A 20,312-nucleotide genomic window follows, 5' to 3' on the forward strand; every position below is an offset into this window, starting at 1 on the left:
TCCATTTAAAAACATGAAAAAATGAACACGGCTAACATAAAGTTAAATAAATACAAACAAAATACATATTAAATCAAACAAACCCTAAATACCTGCCAGCAAAAAAAAACGGTTTTGTTTTTCCAAGAATTTCTCCTCTCCTAAAATTCTCGGAAATGCACTGACACTGACTAAACATGAATTCATGAAATTGTTTAATTTCAATTCTTTAAAAAAACAGGTGGACATACAGATAGTATACAAAATTTAAATTTTATTCTTCATAAAATAACATTTCTTATAAAAAATATTTATTTAAAAATATCTTCACTGTATTGCTGTGTGTTTTTCAAAAAGACAAACATTCCACACAAATATTTCACATAAAATTCATTCAAAATCTTCATTCTCACACAGGTATGTAGAAAGTAGAATTATTTCTTAAAAATCTAATACAATAAACACACATTTCACACTCAATTCAATTCACAAAAACATTAAACATAAAAATATGATTCATATAGCTTAAGACAAGAAAGAAAAAATCCTTATAATAATAATCAAATATTGTAATATAAAAGTATCTCATTTGGTCTCCCTTCAATATGATCAAATTGATACTTTTTAAATGTCTTTTGAGCAAGAATCTTCTCAACATCTGCTTGAAAATCATTAACTGCTCGATCTAGATTTGGATCGATATTTCTCTAAAAAATAAATAATTAAATAAATTAAAGGTAAAATATAGAAAAATGAATATCACTTGCCATTAGGTACTTTTTCACTTGATTTATAGTAAAACGAACATCGTGGACAACCTCAAATATATGTCCATAACCACCATTATGGAGTTTATTGACAATCGAACGAATATCCAGAAAGTCAGGAGTCTGCTCTATAAAATCTGGAAACTATTAGGAAAAGTATTAAATGTAATCATAAATATTTGAATCCCTTCTTTTAGACATACATAATTCCGACAGAAGAGTGTCCTAAAAAACACCTCTGAGCTTTTCAATTGCTGCAACTGATCTTTAAAAACCTTCATCAATTTTGAAGCATCATCTTTTTTAAAGTTATTACTTTCAATATGTGCAAGATTATCTAGTTTTATAAAAGACATTCGTGAATTCTCCAAAAACACCTTTGTGGTTTCCTGCCAAGTGTTAAAGCTCGAAACAAATTGCCCACTTAAACCAGCTCTAACTTTATCCAAACCCTCTGAAGAATCATACACATAACTTTTGGCTATATTCCATGCATTTATTATTCTGGTCGTAGAGAATATCAATTCCTTAATTGCCCAGACAATGCCTTGGGAGTTAAGATTGGACAAAGCATTGTCACAATGCATCAATTCAAATCGAGTACGACTGCACAAAGTGTCGATCTTTTTGAAGAATGCACGACTATTGTAGTTTTGGGCGACTTTTTCTCCATATTCAGTACAAACAATACAGAGTTCCAATAAGGCATCATGGGTAGATTGGCTGGATAAAACCATTTTACATGGATCACAACCACATTGCTCCCAATATTGATTGTCTTGATTTTTGCGTCGTTGGGTGGAGTAACTGAGCAATGTGATAAGAAATGAAATACTGAAAAAAGAAGGTAATCATCTTTACTTACCAAGATTTTGTCTGCTTCAACATACTTTCCATAAATGCATCCAATTTTTTCTGAAATTCCAATCTTTTAAGCGTATTATTTGGAGTATGAACCCAAATATCAAGACTCAGAAATGACATCATAAGATTCTCAATGAATTTTGATGTGGCTTCCTGCCATGCAACGAAACTTGGTATAAAGTCGGGATTCAAAGATGATCGGACTTTGTTCAAACCCTCAGAAGGATCATAAACATATCCTCTGGTTATGTTCCATGCATTGATTATTCGAGTACAAACGAAGACAAGATCTTTTATGGCCCACACATTGCCATGGGAGTTAATATGTGGAATGACACTGTCATGATGGATTAAGTCCTGCTTAATGCGATCACACAGACCATCGATCTTCTTGAAGAATGGACGATAGCAGTGGATGCGAGCGATTTTCTCGCCATCATCAGCACAGGATAAGCAAAGTGCTTTCATGGAATCGTGAGAAGTGGTTAGTTTCTCTTTCTCATCGGAAACTTGTTTAATATTCGATTGATCGTTTTTATGAGTTTCTAAGGAGGAAGTTGTGGGGAATTGTGGAGCTTCTGAAAGAAATTGGTTAGTCATTGACTTTTTTTTATTAAAACCTAATAGACCGGTCGGCTACGGCAAAAACGTTCAACTCATCGAGCTAAAAAAAATTTTTAAAACTACAGGGGTCGAATTACGGCATACGTTCGTTAACGAATGGTTGCTATGTGTCCCTATCGTTTTCTAATAATTAAATAGAGACAGAAATAGTCAAAACGTTAACGTATGATCGTAATCGTGTGCCGTAATTCGACCCCAGGTTTTCCCGTCCGCATCCTGGCACGATTGGCGTGGTAAAGTGCGTTGTGCATCTCATAGAAGATAAAGACGATATTGGTGTCAAATTAAAGGTAATATTGTCAGCTATCAAAATTCAGAGGCCTGGCAGTTTTGTTATGCATACCTTTTTAAGGTTAGAAGCGCTAAACATGAGTTTTTGGCTAAAGTTCTGTTTTTGGTGGTTTTCGTGGAAGAGTTAAGGAGTTTTGTTGATAGCAAATCGAAGGTAAGGCTAAGTACCTTCCTGGCATAGAAGTTTCTTATGCTATTTGTTGGTAGTGTTTTTTTGTACACATAAAATATTTTTTTTATTTATTAGAATACAAGGGAAAATTAGACAAAAGGTGGTACGCAAGTGTTATTAATATGTATTCATTAAAGAATTAGTGATGTCAAAATAAAGTTAATATCAATATGTAACATCTTTCAAAATTTAGAGATCTGCCGGATCGAAGCCAGGGCGCAGCGTATTATTTGAGACTTTTTCCTGAATAATTTGTAGTTTTGCATATACTTTGGGTCGTTGTTAAGAATCCATCAAGCTTTTCCCAAAAGGCCGTTTTGTATTTAAATGCTAATGACTCTTATTTTTATTTTATAGCGAAAAAATTTCTTAACTCATCGACCAGCATATAAAAAAAATCATGTGTACAATTCACGCATGGTAGAAGTGAAACCTTAAAAACTCATTTTTCTTGAAAAAAAAAAAATATATATATATTCTATCATATGAAAAGTTGTTTATTTAAGCTTTAAATATTTTTTTTATCATATCTGCCCCACATCTACAAAAAGAGCTAGAATTTTTTGAACCCAATCAGTTTTCATCAAAAAAAGCAAAAAAAAAAAATCAATCTTTTTTCTCTTCTAACAATATTAAATCCATTTATTTAAATGACAACCTAAAATAAATTTTATATCATCTGAAAGATTATTATTTTACCTTTTATATGACGCCTCAATCATATTTCTACGATGCCTACAAAAAAAGTAAGAATTTTTTAAAGCCAACCATGTCGAAATTTCAAACTGAGATTACGGTACTTCCTACACTGGTGGTTGGTCATCGGCAACAGATCTACACAGGTGTTTTGAGGTATTTTTCAAGTTTTTCAATTTAAGATTGTGTAACTTGAAGAGCATGCGTATTAAAGTTAAATCAAATTTCTAGACCAAAAGATATAACGTGTTTAGGAAAAGAACATCTTTTCACCGTTATCCCAGGATTTTGAATATGAAATTAATTTAAATTTTGTACAACTATAGTTTGTTCTACCTATCTACAGTATAAATTTCATTCATCTATTTATTAAAACAAAAAAGTTATAATAAATTGATTTTCCATGTCACTTTTTCGTTTGATCGTGTTTCAAATCACTACGATAGATGTGAAAAAAAAAAACTCACTTCCATCGCTTCTAACCAGAGGCGTACGTTGAGCTGTTGGGGTCTTGGGACAAGACTTTAGTTCCGGCCGCTTTATTTCTTTTACGAGAATGTATGATCAAAAATTTGTATTTAAAAGAAATAGATAGTGGAATAATACATTTTAAGAAAAATTAGCTGAAATTTTTATATAAAACGAAATAACTTTCTGAAGAACGACTGTGAAACATTAAAGTTATGAATTTTGGTTCAGGTTGTTCTCTAGTTCTTCATACGGTCACAAGAAAGCATGTTGCAAATGACCAACAGAAAACCCTTTAAATAGGTAGTATTTGTTTGCTATCAATACATCCTATTTAATTCCTTAGGCCCCTGAAATTCAAGACTACAGAATATGGTTTTTAGGGCCAATTTTTCAATAGTCAGTTAAATAGTCAGTTAGTACTTATTCCTAAGGATAGGGAAAATATCAATTTTCCAACAGGCAGGTATAGCTTATTTCTATGAATAAAACTATCTGCTTCTTTCAGAGACGAATAAAAATTATTCTAAGGAATAATCTCAATAAAAATATTATGTCAGTTGTCAAAGCTGTTTTGAAAGAATTTTGAAAAAAATACAGTGGAACACAAGAAAACATAAACAATCATGAATAAAAATGACGTTTAATTTTATATATTTTTGAATTTGACAAATTTTTTTTGTTATTCTGTAGAATAAATTATTCTTGATTGAAAAATTCAATGTTTTTATCTGATTGTTTATGAGCCTAATAACTTTATTCGTCGAACAGTTAACTGACTGTTTATTAGAAGATTGAAAAATTGGCTCTAACCATATAAATATTTTTGTTTTTCTCTAAACACTATTTAAATGTGGACTCCTATTTGCAAGAAAAAGTTTTGAAATTGAAATAATACATTGAATTTTTCCATGGGGCCAATTATGGTACCGGGGCCCCCAAGAATTGTATGGCTAGCCAAATGCATTTCTCCCCATTATTTGTACCTATTATGTTTTAAGTGATTCATATTGGGGGACCCGGGGAATGTACGCCTCTGCTTCTAACCTTAAAACAGGCTGCGTTTTGAAACTGAAAACCTCTGCCCCGGAAAACGTCTTAATTTGAGAAGAAGATGGTATTACCTTTAATTTGACACCAATATGCACTTTGCACTTTACCACGCCAATCGTGCCAGGATGTGGACGGCAAGACCTGCGGTTTTTCTAACTACTAATACCCTTCTTTTACTTCCAATTTGAAATCTTCTTTAGCTCAATGAGTTGATAGTTTCTGCAGTGGCCGGCCTGCCTATAACTTACCTTTGGTTTTAACTTTGAGACGTTCAAAGTTTTTACTTATTTCGAGTGCAGATAGTCTTCTGCAATTCATTGAATCATCATTGACATGATCAATTTGATTCAATGACTTTGTACTTGTTTGATTGGAATTATCATTTCGATATGATTTCACATCGAGGGTAATTGTCTGTCCATTAGACGAACTGGGTTGCAAAATAACTTGTGATGGCCATATATAGTTTATATCTAAATTGGATATTAGTTTAAGACTAAGTTTTTCTTACTTTTGGCATACCTTTAACTAAAGATGGTGGCCACTTTGTTTGTTCTTTTCGAACTTCATCTGCGTATGCACCTTTATAACCATGCAAAAATTCATCAAGAGCTTCTGGGGTGTAGCTAGTGTTTATAATAGGTTTTCTTTGCATGCCAATAATTTTACGAGCTGTGAATAGAGAGAGGGAGGCATTTTTGTTACTTTCTACAATCGGGACTGTACCACTTGGGGAAGAAACAGTAATTTTTTTGTTTACAAGAGATTTGCTTACGGAGTTTTGTTTCAAACATACTATTTTAGGGGTAGTTTTTCTAGTTAAGTGATGTTTGTGGAAATATTATTAAATGACCAAGGATGTTGAGATAATAAAAATTGTAAAAATTTTAATAAATAAGCTAGAAATAAATTTTATTTTAAATGTAAATATAAACAAACCACCTTGGTTAACGGAAGGAAAAAGGAAAGCGGCGAATAGCCATATTTTTTTTTTGTATGTTTTTCATGGCCGTTCATGATTTGTCAATTTGAAAAGGGTGGAATTCGCTGGAATTTTTAATCAGTGATGCCACTTTATAGGGTTGTGGTACTTTAATCCCTTAAGTCTAGTACGCTACTCATGGACGTATTACAAAAGAGACAAAACTTTGTGCATTGCATACATCGCGCTCTTTTCCTCCCATTTACCAAAGAAGATTTTATTTTTTCAAGAGACACAAAACTATAATTTTTTGAGGGGAGAGATTTTGGTAAATAAGGAAACACATACATCTACAAAGTAGACTCTGTAGGTGGTTGTATTTTCCCCTAAATTACTGAGGTTTGAATTGCAGGGTAGTACGCAGATCGAGTTAAATTTTACCTCCCATACAAAATTGTCTCCAAAATTTAGCCAAGCTAAAATTCAAGGATTTAACAATTTCAGCCAAGTTGTGTGGAATTTCTGCTAAGAAATCATATTTTCGTTTCCAACCTCACATTTTCTCTGTTGCAATGAAGAGAAAATAGATAGATTTTAGAAATTCCTTATTAGTTAAAACAAAAAGGAAATTTTCGGTTTTTATGGGGAATTTTTGAAGATCATCCCTTGAACACTATTATTTTATTTATTGACAAAATTTCCCCGAAACAAACGTCAAAAATTATCTCCGTAGTTCCCGAAAGGTGTGAACTTGGAGCTAGAGTCTTTTTGTATTTGGTTGAACCATTTTTATAACGTAACTAGAAGTCCATATATAATACGTCCATGAGGCTACTGACTATGATACGAAACTAAATTTTTCAAACAAAAATTTAATTATTTTTTGGTTTTGTTTTAAAGCTTAAAGCCTGGTACGCTGCTCGCGCTAAATTTTAGCTCCCATACAAATTATCGAAAATTTTTAGCCGAGATAAAATGGATCCCATACAAGTTATCGATAACTTGTATGGGAATTTTATCTCGGCTAAAATTTAGCGCGAGCAGCGTACCAGGCTTAAGCCTTAACTACAATGACCTAAAAAGTGAAAAAGTGGGAAATTTACAAAAGTAAAAAATTTTTATTTCTCTCTAGCGCTATTTGTTTTTGGAAAAAAATACAAAAATTGTTTTTTAAACCAAAAAATAAGCTTTCTGCATTATTGTTTTTAATTTTGTGGTGAGAAAAACTGTCACAAAATGAGTGACAGACATATCGACTAACATCCCAACAAACATTATCCCTTCTATAAAGCTTTACAGGAGAAACATTAACACCCCTGTAAGGCTTTATAGGAGCAAATTTGTTAGTCGGGAAGTCCGTCCGACCACCAAAAAATCAAATTTTTTTGAAAACCATCCGGCAAACCGGATTGGCTGTCGGATGGGTGCTTAGAGGATATAATATATGGATCGCTGTCGACGCTGATTATCTTTCATCTCTTTCTTTCTTCGTTTTTCAATGAGAAGTCCGGTTCCGCAGCTGTAAATAAACACGCTTGTTGATGACAGCCATCAAATGAAAATAAAATGGAGACATAAACTCATCGAAAAACTTAGAGAAACTAGAGCCCTCTATAAAAGCTTCACTGAACTAACAGCACCAGCACTCCATATATTATATCCTCTAAGGATGGGTGTTACATTATCAAAACAGCATCAGATCAGACCAAATGGCGGCTGGTCTGTCCGGTAAGTTAGTCAATGTGAACCCCCTATTGGAAGAAATTCAATTTATTTTTCCCAGCATCCATTTTGAACTGTGAGCTACGCCTTATGTCCCTTCCTTTCGATGTAAGTGTTAACTTACCCTTAACTCAACTTTTGAATTCGCCGCATCTTTTCAAATGTCACTGCGAAAAAAAAAGTAATTTGTCAAACATTTTTTCTTTCGGACGACAAGTAATAAAAAAGTTAAAATAGACGCCGATGAAAATTTAAGAAAAACTCCTTTAATTAATTCAATTTTATACACAAAATGAGTGATATATTAAAAAGCTCACAAGAACGTTCCCGCAAACGTAAACAGCTACTTGCTCAAACGGTAAGTTTCTCCATAAAAACACTTTTTTTCCACTCAATCAAATTAACTTGTGTATATCGTGTTTTTTTTTGTTGTTGTTGTTGTTTTACTACCAAACAGCTTGGCCTTTCTAGTGTCGATGAACTAAAGATTGTCCTTGGCACAGTTGAAGAAGCCGGCAGTCAACGTTCCAATCGTGATGATGACAACGAAAGTCCAGGTCCATCATCAAAAAAACCTCAAGCTGAAATTATTTATCGTGATTCGTCGACATTTTTGAAGGTAAAATAATCATTTAAATGAAAGAAAGAAATTTATAGAAATGTATGCATAAATTAGGGCACCCAATCATCCAACCCACACAACGATTACTGCCAGCATTTTGTTGATACTGGTCAAAGGCCACAAAACTTTATTCGTGACGTTGGTTTGGCCGACCGTTTCGAAGAATATCCCAAACTAAGGGAACTTATTCGTCTGAAAGATGAACTGATATCGGAAACTGCCACTGCTCCTATGTATCTTAAAGCTGATGTCAAGACATTGGACTTGAAGACTCTTGGTAGTAAGTTCGATGTTATTCTAATTGAACCACCGCTTGAGGAATATGCTCGAGGTGCGGCAACAGTGGCAACTGTTGGGGGAGCTCCACGAGTTTATTGGAATTGGGATGAGATTCTCAGTAAGTAAATGGAACTAACAAGTAGTGAAGTGTCGTAAGATTTATACCTCGGAAACAAGGTAAAGTCAATGGATCTTTATATTTTCATAGGTACACTAACAAAATTTTTGTCCGCTCTTAATTTTTAATGATTTTTGTGTATCGTCGACTCAAAGGAAAAACTCACTAACTTTAAAATTTGTAAAATTGAGTTTTTTATGGAAATGGTCATAATATAATATAATATTCTCTTGATAATTGATTAAGGGCCAATTTTTCAATAGTCAGTTAAACAGTCAGTTAGTACTTATTCCTAAGGATAGAGAAAAAATCAATTTTTCAACAAGCAGATATAGCTTATTCCTAGGAATAAAACTATCTGCTTCTTTCAGAGACGAATAAAAATTATTCTAAGGAATGATCTCAACAAAAATATTGTGTCAGTTGTCAAAGCTGTTTTGAAAGAATTTTGAAAAAAATAAAGTGGAACACAAGAAAACAAAAACAATCATGAATGAAAATGACGTTTAATTTTAAATATTTTTGAATTTGGCAATTTTTTTTTGTTATTCTGTAGAATAAATTATTCTTGATTGAAAAATTCAATGCTTTTATCTGATTGTATATGAGCCTAATAATTTTATTGGTCGAACAGTTAACTGACTGTTTATTAGAAGATTGAAAAATTGGCTCTAAGGCCCAATTTATTCACACTCCATTAAATTTAAAGCCTCCATTAAAAACGGGAAATTTTAAATTTTGTATGTGATTTGACAGATTTTTTATTTTTAATGGGGACTTTAAATATAATGGAGAGTGAATAAATTGGACCTAAGGGCCAATTTTTCAATAGTCAGTTAAACAGTCAGTTAGTACTTATTCCTAAGGATAGAGAAAAAATCATTTTTTCAACAAGCAGATATAGCTTATTTATTTATTTATTTATTAAACAGAACTAAATTGCTAGTTATTCAATTACATTTTATAAACATAGGTGTGAAAAGATATTATTTAATTAATTAATTGCAAATGAAAAAATGTTGATTTAAATTTACAAGAACTGGTTATTGATTTATCAAACAAATTGTTGTACTTATTATTGTAGATATTAAATAATTTAAACATTTTATTTAATGGAGAGAATTGTTCATAATTGGTACGATAGCTTGGAATATGTATGCTGTCCGGTATATACCTTAAGTTTCTTTGAGGAATATTAAAGTTAATACTAGACAGAAGGTGCAAAGAGTCTATTGTACCGTTGATTATTTTTACAATGAACACGAAACATAGATAGGAACGTCTGTTCTCAAGACTAGGTAAGTCAATTAGTCTAAGTCTGTTCTCGTAAGGTGGGAGATTATAAGGATTGTTCCAACCTAGTCCTCTGAGTGCAAATCTAAGAAATCGCCTTTGTACCTGTTCAAGCCTATTTTTATGGCATTCATTGTGTGGTGACCAAACTTGACAGGCATATTCTAAAATGGGACGAACAAAAGATATAAAGAGCTGTTTTGTAACATAAGGGTCGGAAAATTGTTTTGACTCTCTCTTTATCCAACCGAGAATAGAATTGGCTTTATTGGTAATGGAGTTGATATGCTGAATAAATTCGAGTTTACGATCAAATGTCACACCGAGAACAGATATATCATTTTCACGAGATATGAATGTATCGTTAAACATATAATTAAACGAAGTAAAAGACAACTTTCTTGTAAAACACATAGTTTTACATTTATTCCTAAGAATAAAACTATCTACTTCTTTCAGAGACGAATAAAAATTATTCTAATGGCGTTTTCGATTGGCAGTCCGGAAGCGTCCGGAATCATTCTGAAAGCGTTTTATTCGTACAAAACTGACAGTTTTGTGTGAATAAAATTTTTTCAGAATGATTCCGGACGCTTCCGGACTGCCAATCGAAAACGCCATAAGGAATAATCTCAACAAAAATATTGTGTCAGTTGTCAAAGCTGTTTTGAAAGAATTTTGAAAAAAAATACAGTGGAAAACAAGAAAACAAAAACAATCATGAATAAAAATGACGTTTAATTTTAAATATTTTTGAATTTGACAATTTTTTTTGTTATTCTGTAGAATAAATTATTCTTGATTGAAAAATTCAATGTTTTTATCTGATTGTTTATGAGCCTAATAATTTTACTCGTCGAACAGTTAACTGACTGTTTATTAGAAGATTGAAAAATTGGCTCTAAGAAGTAATAATATAAATTTATTTTAACAAATCAAATACATATACATAAAATATTTATGAATGTAACACAGTACTAGTTAAGTACAGTAGATTTAGAACAACGTCTGAATAGAGTAATTCTAACACTCCTCCTTAAGACGATGGTTATTTTACTACAAAAAAGGAGAAGTGTTCAATATTCGACAGTGTTTTTTTTGGTTTATGTTTGTTACTTCAGAACAATCCACTGGTAATCCGATTTTGATGTTTCTTTTTTATTAATAATTCTTTTTGTATTAAAAGCTGGCGCTTCCTACTTTAATTTGGTCCAGTTCTGACTATGGCATCTATGAGAAAGATGTCGGTTTTTCTATTCTTTGCTAAAAATACCTATATAATTAATGTAAAAATTAACTGCAATTAAACCGGTCATTTACTTGAAGGACGTATCCTTTAGTGATATGATAAGAACATGGGTCTTTCAACGCATTTTATGAATCCAAAGAAGTTTACCAAAAAATGTTCAAAATAATATAAATATACATAAAAGAGTAGGATCAAATGCTTTACCTAAAAGTCGGCGCGCAAGTAATTTAAAATGATTTTTATTTATGTTTTATTGTTTTTTTTTTCTAGTTTGTCTGACTTTTTAATTTAATTTTTTCTTGATTTCTTTTTTTTTATGCCAACTAATGCCGACTTTTCACTAGTCGATTTAAGCCGATATGTCGCACGGCTTAAGTCAACTAAGATTTAGAAATAATAGAGTTATTTTAAAAATTGAAAACAAAAAATACAAAAAGAACTTAACTGTTTTTGTACGCCTAATTAGAAACAGACTGCAATATTAAAATCTAGAATATGTTCTTCGCGTTATACCTGGAATTGGGTTAGTACACCTTGGATTAAATTCCTATGCCCTAGAGCGGTGAATTTAAGTTTTTCCTTTGAACCGACGTTATAATTATTATTTTTCGGATTTTTTTCTATATTTATATTAGTTTAAAGTTATATTTTAAAAAGGAGAACTGTTACAAACTTGATCTTGGGTCTCAAAGAACTGTTTAATGATAAGGGGTGGTGAGGGGAAAAAAAAGGGGACATCAGTCTAAAGGCAGAACCATAACACTAGTTTACAAAATTATACTTATTTTGTTGTTGTGGAAACTTAACTATTATTTTTCAAATTTTTTCGGTGTGTTGAACTCGAGCCCGAAATATTACCATTAGAAAATTAAAAAATTAATTTTGGCTACTTTTGAGGTTATGAAGAAATTTCTTTAAATCAAATCGTTTCGATTTCTAAAATAACTGTTTTCCTTCTTTGAAAAAGGTTGTCTTTATAAATAAAAATTGATTGATATCCAAGAATTCATCAAGAAATATACTTAGGAGGAAAAAATGGAATCAAACTTTGCGTTCTGTAAAAACGATAATTGACCAGGATATAATTGACATACATGAATATTAATGGCGCCATTGAAAAGCTTGAAGCAAAAGCTTTAAGTCAATGCTAAAAAATCAAAAATTTGTTCACTTTATAAAGATCCAATCAGCACAAGCGAAGTATGTAAGGAAAAAAAACTGAAATTGAAACAGGGAGTATTTGGAAAATTTAACATTAAAAAAAATGAAGTGAAATTTATTGACAGATAGCGCTACTACTATGGTCTACATTTTTATGCTTACCAACAATTCAAAGTAAAAAATTCAAGCCTTAAAATGAGACCATGAGACTGAAGAAGAAATATTTTATCCATTGCAATTTTTGTTTTTAATGTACAAATTTATTTGACTGTGTTTTTTGCTCCTAATTGTAGATACTTTCGGCGTTTTAAAAGTTTTTGGTGTTTTAGTTTTATTTAAACAAGCTTTATACTTAAAAGACTGAGGCTGACAAGAAGAATGGGAATACAATATCAAAAATTCCAATATTTACAGCTAAGAATACGAATTAAATACAATGCCAATTTCACGTTTCTCTCTCATGCCAAACATTTCATTTGACTTTTTTCGTGTTTTAGTTGTTTTTTTTTTTTTAAACAAGCGTTAAACTTAATTGATATATGAATCAAAAAACGGGAATTACAGCTTAGAATACAGTAAATTTCACATTTCTATCTCAAGTAGTCATAGTAAATCATAGCATTAAATAGGGGTTTATATTGCTTTTTATAGGGTTTTTTTAAACAAGCGGTAAAATTGGAAGATAAGCAAATAAAAAATTCTCAGGACCAATAGTTCAGGATTCAAACTAAATACACAGTAAGTTTCATTTTTCTATATATAGTCTAAACCTCTCACAGTCATCATTCAAAAATTAAAACTTTGAGCTTAAAACTGTGGCATAACGAGGACATCTATCGCGATATTTAAAGATTATTTTATTAAATAGTATGTATGTATGTATATTTATTATTTGGTTGGTACCAGCCACGTAGGTACACATAATATCCGAATTTCTGGAGTCAGTCAAAAACCACAAAAAATCAGTAAAAATACCAGATTTTGATCAGGGATAAATGAGGCTATGAGAACAATAGTGACGTAACCCACTTTTTTCAAACATGAGTTTTTCATAAAAATGGGTCTGTTAATATATCTATTTTTTTTAATACAAAAATATATTTATGCAGCTAGATACACTCAAAATAAGAGGGCTTTCAAAAAAGTGTTGTTTTGAAAAACCCTGTTTCAAACAAAAAGGTATCTTTAATATAAAAATTATAAAATGAGGCAGTAATTGAACGTTTTCATACGAAATGTCTCAGCTGTACTTATTTTTCAATAAACGGTTGTTAAAATTGTAATCGAGAGCGGCAATTCGTTTTTAACTTTCTTTGAGCTTTTAAAAATACAGCACAACACTAGTTATAAAGATTTATTGACTTTCCCTGGATTCCGAGATTTTACAAATTTTATCCTTTACTGCACTCCTCTAAAGTTGTTCCTACCCAAATATATCTCAATTCTTACTCAAATATGTCTTAATTTCAGGTCTAGATGTGGGAGAAGTAGCAGCTCACCGTAGTTTTGTATTCCTTTGGTGTGGTAGTTCCGAAGGTCTTGATATGGGAAGAAACTGTTTGAAAAAATGGGGCTTTCGACGTTGTGAAGATATCTGTTGGATCCGAACAAACATTAACAAACCGGGACATTCCAAGATTCTCGAACCAAAAGCAGTATTTCAACGTACAAAGGAACATTGTTTGATGGGCATCAAGGGCACTGTTCGTCGTTCGACTGACGGTGATTTCATTCATGCCAATGTCGATATTGATCTCATCATTTCCGAAGAAGAAGAATTTGGCAGCTTTGAGAAACCCATCGAAATATTTCATATAATTGAGCATTTTTGTTTGGGACGACGTAGAATGCATTTGTTTGGAAGAGATTCAAGTATCCGTCCGGGTTGGCTAACTGTTGGCCCCGAATTGACTAATTCGAATTTCAATTCGGAATTGTATCAATCGTATTTTGCTGAAGGTGCTGCTACTGGATGTACTAGCAGAATTGAATCATTGCGACCGAAAAGTCCACCGGCTAATAGCAAAGTGATTCGTGGTCGCGGTAGAGGATTTGCTCGTGGACGTGGAAGACCTAGATAGATTCTAATTTGATTATACTTGACTTTTTTTTGGAAAAATTATTCTATTTTAAATACACTTGACACAAATACTATAAGAAAAAAGTAAGTTAAGGTTTTTATGATCGCGGAAAAATCTTCCTCAGAAGAAATGAGGAACTGATGTTTCTAAAATCTTGAGAACCTTAGCTGGCTATATACGTTTTAAATTAATATTTATTTTTCTTTTTTCAGTTGTAGAGTTCACTGAAACATAGTTTTGCTTCGGTCGTGCTGCCACCCAATGGGCATTTTGCAAAAAGATGAGAACAAGCTCTTTATTCACTTTAATACTTTCTCTAAGATCGAAATCAATAAAATACACTGAAAAGTGAGTTAATCGTTTGCACTTCTCTTCCAAATGACCAATGTTTTGAAAGTGCTCGACTTAAAAAGAAAACAAAAATTACAACATTAACTTTTAGTGTCGTACGCAAATTAGTTATAGCTCATACAAAATGTTTCAAGCAATATAAAGCGTGTCCGGAAAAGAGATGCATTCATGTAAATTGTTAATATTAATCGATGTTAACGCGAAATGTAAATACAATCCTGAAAAATGCTCTTTTTTTTGTGAAGAAGTTTTTCGGGAATGCGATGCGAATTGAACAAGGAACCAGTTTAGCGGAAAATGAAAATTTCTACAAAATCTTGTCCCGTCCATCCTGCTGTTTGTCGAGTGTGTAGATGGTAAGTAGATAGATGGATTAAATACAATGAAGAATTCGGCTGAGGCAATAGTTGAGTGCCGCTTTTTCTGATCATAATTTTTGATTTATCAAACATTATTCGCACTTTGTAAAGCCACAATTTTATGAAGCCACAATTTTATGAAAGTGTCGTTTTCAATTATGACGGTCAAATACAACCCTACCCGATTCCAACTCTTTAGTAAGTAAAAAGTCCATCTTTAGATGTTTGAAAATTTAACTCCCAATTTTGATTTGCCCGGGGTAATTATGTTTCATCTGAATATACTTTTTTTCCCCAATTTACTTTGCTGTCGTAAATCTTCCTCTAAATTAATATCCATTTACAAAAACTACTTTCAAATAAAAGCCGATGCCGCAATAAATTCCGTGGGATGTTTTTGAGAATATTTTCGTTCCTATGCTTGAAATAAAGGAAGTATTCGATTTTTTGTGTTCTCGAGATAGCTCCCTATTGGCCGCAAACAGATGTGGAATATAATCCAAAAAACTGTGAAAAGTAAAACTAAAAATTCCACCAAAGAAGACGCGAGAAAAATTAAAGCTCTGCTTCAAAGACAATGTTATAAGTTAGATTGCTTGTTGTGGATGACTGGAGGAGAGAAACCTTTTTGGGTGAGTAAGCAATCTCGAAAGCTACAAATGTTCAAAGATCTCAAATATTTGTTTACTTGTGTCCCTTGTATATAGAAACTATAGTACTATCATGAAAGTGAATTTATTAGGTCCGCTTCCTTTAACTAGGGTGCGCTGCGGTAGCTTTTTTCCAAGTTTTGGAAAGTAGAATGAAGGAATAAAATACGTTTGTAAGAAAGAGAAAAATACTTTGATCTTTTTAAAAGGATAAAGAGAAAAAACCGAAATCATATGTTTGAAATTTGAATTTCGACTGCTTGGGAATAGGGAAGGAGAAATGTAAACAAAATATTTTTTGTTTACAACACTTTGTTTATTTCTTGTTTCCTAGGTGATAGTAATTTGAGTATTTTTGAATCAAATAATTTATTTTTGCGAATTTGAATAGATTTTTGTTTTGGGACTTTTATTTGTTATATTCTAAGGCAATGTTGCAACATTTAACTTATCTTGTATTGCTTATTATTTTTTAGGTATAGTTTTTACTTAATAGTTCAAATTGATAATATAATAACAAGTTTTAAACTGCATCATTTTGAATTATAAAGTAAATAAAGTTAAAAACTAAATAATAAAGTGAGCGTCATCGAGGCACATAAAATTCAAAGGAAGGTTATTAGTTTTTGACATAACAAAATGCTAAATATTTTTTTAAAGTTTTATGATTTTTGTCAAGTTTGTATTAATTAATAAAAACCTGAAACATTGAACAAAAATCTTAAAATAAAAAAAAAGTTCAAAACTACATTGTATGTGTACAATGTACATACATATTTTTAATTAAAAAAATCTACTTCTCTAGAATAATCAGTTGTAGAGCGCCCTGAAATAAGAAAGCAAAAGCTTTTGTTTTTAAGTATTAAAGTACATAATAATATAGCATTACTCGCTTTATTATTTCATTAATGAATAAATTAGAGTTAAGTTAAATGTTGCAACATTGTGTAAGAAAATATCAAACAAAAATTCAAAAACAAAAATGTATTCAAGTTTTCAAAACAAAATATTCTATTCGACAACAATCACCTAGGCAACAAGAAAAAAATATTTCAAAAAGAAGAATACAAATTAAAAAAAAAACATTTCCAAAGAAGAATACAATTTTAAATTTTATTTCAAACGTGATTGCCACATTAGTCAAATTGAACTAAAATATTTAAGCAGATTATTATAAACGCGAAATACATACACTTAAATACAATCATCTCATGCCAAATTCACTGCAATTATTGACGAATTTTTTCGAGACCATGTTTGAAATTTAATGTTTCATTACTTTCTAACAAGTTAAAAATGCTTCTCACTTATTAAAGAGAGAAGATTCAAAAAAAATATTCTACAGAATTTACGTTTTGTTATTTTCGCTGTCAAAAAAATGAATCTAAATGAAATTCAAAAATATTAAATGTTTCTGGACATCATTATTTTGATGGAATTTTATAACTCTGTGTTTTATGAAACTTAAATATTTTTGCGATTACTATTTATGATAAGACTTTTTATATTTGTCTTGTTTAAAAAAAAAGTATTTACTATGTATTTATTTCCAAATTTTTTAATTTATTTGAAAACAAAAAAATTTTACTTATGGGCAACCGTGGTTGTACGTTTTAGTTTTTTTTTTCAATTTTTAATAAACAACTTCCATTTCTACTTATGCATCTTTCTATCTCCCTCTATCTACAAAGCTAAATATGTAGTCACTTTCCCTTGAATTGAAATTTGAAATAATATTCCAATATCTTAAATAATATTCCAATATTTTGACGACTCCTTCATTATCTGATTATTCTTAGTCCCCACTCCTGCCAAAATCATTCCATGAATAGGTCCGCTCTCTTGAACCAGACGGCGCTTCAGTCGTTGGAACCCATGATAGTACTATAGTTTTTATATACAAGGTTGTGTCAGAAATGCCAGATCATTATAATGATTTCCCGATTTATTTAAGATCAAAAATTGCAGAATCAATATTTTGTTTAAAATCAGGAAAATAACATTGGCACTGACAAAGATACTCAAGATTGAAATGTTACATAACAAAATATGACCGTTTTCTGGAAAGATTCCTCATCTTAGAAAAATAAACTGAAAGTGGTTAAAATTTGATAGACTTTCAAAGGCTACTGTTGTTTTAACAATTTTACAAATTGGGGTTCGCGTGAAGCCCAGCGCATGTTTGAATGCTTATAACTTTTTTTCAAGTCATTCTTCCGACCTGGGATGAAAAGTCAGTGAACAAAATGCGAACCCTATTGGCTTAAAATGGTACCCAAATACTATTAATTAACACGTATTTCATTTGAATATGAATTTATTAGATTATCCTTCACAATGTGAAGATGATAAGCAATAAATGAATCATTCTGGAATCGGTGATAATTTCGAGAGTATTTGATCGATATGAATTTTTGGTGGCGCAAGCAACAGTGTATTTTACAAAAATTACATGTACTTTTGATGGAATCTTTACTTTTTTAGCTTTGCTAAAAAATAAACATAAATTAAGTGCCTTATGTATTAAGTTGTATGGAGAGCAAAAAAAATGGGCTAAATAATTATGATAAAAAATATAGACGTTGTCTACAAAGTTGTACATGAATTTCTTATTAAAAAAATTGTTAAAACAATTTTTGAAAACTTGAGAGCCCTTTTTCGCCTTGCGAGTCGAACGTTTTGTGTAGTCTAATACTAATGTAGTGGTATTCCGATTATAAAAAAAACTCAAATTTCAGTTTTATTTTTTAATTTATTAATAATTCCATTCATTGAATTAATGAATTCGTCTTCAAACTATGATGCTGATTTAAATGTGTCATATAAACATCTAAGTCATCATCTGATTCTTCTTCAGGCCTCTCATTGTCATCTTCATCATCCATTCGCTCTATACAATTCTCATCTTCTGAACTCTCTCCAAAGTATTCATCCTCTTTATCTTGATTCAATTGATTGAGATCATCCAGTTCAGCATTATCATCAACTTCATCATAATTAAATTCTTTATCTTCTCCATTTAAGAATTTTGCTTTCATTATTCCAATAAATTCTTGCTTCAATATATCTCTTTCACCTGCCGTAATGAATTTCTGTTGTTTCACCTTCTTCTTAGCTTTTTTCTGTTTCTTTATCACTTTCGAACTGGTGCAAGGAATATTCTCATCATCGAAATTCCCCCACTGTTGACGATATGATGGTGAAGCATATTCTTCTTCCTCATCACTACTCTCTTCTCTCGATAAAGGAGTATCATCGTCATCATCTTCGTCTTCTTGTTGTTTTTGTAAAACTTCCTCTGCATTATCACGATCCATTTTATTTAAGAGAATTCCAGAAAATGTAGTATTTCTCACATCATAAGTATCTCTTTGAGTTCTCTCTTCTTCAGAGAGATATTGCCCCACAAGTTCATGATACAAATGAGGTTCTCTCTTCATCATTTCTGTCTCACTAAAATATTCATGCATTTTCTGAGTAGCGGTATATCGACGATTTTTTACACAACTTTTCCGTTTTTCTAATTTTACATGTAAATCATCTAAAAGGTAGTTAAATTCATCTTGATCTTCTATTGGAATATTTTCTAATTCCTCAAAGAATTCAACATGTTTAACATTTAAATATTGGCCAAATCTCATAATAAAAGTTTTTGGATTTTTTGCAAAAACTTCTTTAGCTATGGACTTTTTTTCATCAATACTCAATTCTGGATCATCAATTTGTTGGCTTTTAAAAATGATTTTTGAATTTTGGCTTAAATATTCAAATATTTCTTCCAATTTAACGGTCGATTTCTCTCTAACGACTACAACGCTACTATCATTTCCGGCGGCAACATCTTCTAAATCTTTGTTTGTCATATTTTTTTTTGTCTATGGTTTTTTGCAACAACAACAAAGACAAACTACATCAAGAAAAAAAGTGTGCGTACGAGAATTGTGTTGTGAAATTCGTGTTTTATCTCGATAAAATACAACAATTTTATAATGTTTAACTATTCAACACGTTCTTTGTCAAGTTAATTTACAACTTTTTGTATAAAATTCATCATTTTACACGGATTTAAGGTAATAAAAGTGTATTTTTGTGAAAGAACACACAAGTGTTTTTATTTTTTTTTTGCACTGGGATATGTTTGACAGATGAATTCGCCGCAATTTAAAATGTCATATTTTGACAGTTTATTGTGTTATTTTGGGGGTGTGCGGCAGAAAAGATAACAACAAAAATACGTAAACAAAAGCAAAGCACACGCATAGAAAAGGGGGGATTTTATTTTCCTTCCTGCTGCAGACGACTGACTGAAGCTAGAAAAGTTTTTTTTATTTTTATTTATTTGTAATAATCTTTACTGTGCGGTTAGTCATTCCAATTTTTGCCATGTATTAAAAGTTAATTTAATTGTATCAAAACATAAAAAACACACAAAAGATATTGAAAAGGTTTGTATATTGTTTGAATTTGGTGCACCTTTCTTTTCAATAGGTTTTGTCGGCTATCTTCTGTCCATTGATCAAGTCTAGTTAATTTGTTCAGATTGCATTTATTTATAATCTGCATTGAATTATGATTCACTTTATTCCAGATT

At 31.2% G+C, this 20,312-nt stretch overlaps 3 protein-coding genes across 5 annotated transcripts; 1 reads left to right on the forward strand and 2 right to left on the reverse strand.

Moving 5' to 3' along the window:
• Positions 1–310: 310 nt before the first annotated feature.
• Positions 311–5,873, reverse strand: LOC129905187 (protein mitoshell-like). 2 transcript variants are annotated; one of them, XM_055980604.1, is made up of 7 exons: positions 5,690–5,873; positions 5,437–5,586; positions 5,163–5,387; positions 1,612–2,185; positions 950–1,553; positions 747–890; positions 311–686 (listed from the first exon to the last, which is right to left on the reverse strand). In XM_055980604.1, exons 1-7 carry the CDS (start codon positions 5,706–5,708, stop codon positions 540–542), a joined length of 1,863 nt encoding a protein of 620 aa, XP_055836579.1. In that variant the 5' UTR covers positions 5,709–5,873; the 3' UTR covers positions 311–539. The 2 variants fall into 2 exon arrangements, with proteins under 2 accessions (XP_055836579.1, XP_055836578.1); XM_055980603.1 differs by having other exon boundaries at positions 1,612–2,188.
• Positions 5,874–7,728: 1,855 nt separating this feature from the next.
• Positions 7,729–14,961, forward strand: LOC129917721 (N6-adenosine-methyltransferase non-catalytic subunit). Of its 2 annotated transcripts, XR_008772846.1 has the most exons (5): positions 7,729–7,916; positions 8,016–8,177; positions 8,235–8,577; positions 13,751–14,444; positions 14,574–14,961. XR_008772846.1 is itself a non-coding variant. In XM_055997805.1 (4 exons), the coding sequence occupies exons 1-4, from the start codon at positions 7,851–7,853 to the stop codon at positions 14,359–14,361; spliced, it is 1,182 nt and encodes a 393-aa protein (XP_055853780.1). In that variant the 5' UTR covers positions 7,729–7,850; the 3' UTR covers positions 14,362–14,448. The 2 variants fall into 2 exon arrangements, 1 of the variants encoding a protein (XP_055853780.1); XM_055997805.1 differs by lacking the exon at positions 14,574–14,961 and having other exon boundaries at positions 13,751–14,448.
• Positions 14,962–18,438: 3,477 nt separating this feature from the next.
• Positions 18,439–19,871, reverse strand: LOC129917732 (coiled-coil domain-containing protein 97). The gene has a single exon (XM_055997817.1). It carries the CDS (start codon positions 19,582–19,584, stop codon positions 18,490–18,492), a length of 1,095 nt encoding a protein of 364 aa, XP_055853792.1. The 5' UTR covers positions 19,585–19,871; the 3' UTR covers positions 18,439–18,489.
• Between the last annotated feature and the right edge of the window lie 441 nt (positions 19,872–20,312).

The sequence above is a fragment of the Episyrphus balteatus genome, chromosome 1 (genome assembly GCF_945859705.1).
Source record: "Episyrphus balteatus chromosome 1, idEpiBalt1.1, whole genome shotgun sequence".
NCBI lineage: Eukaryota > Metazoa > Arthropoda > Insecta > Diptera > Syrphidae > Episyrphus > Episyrphus balteatus.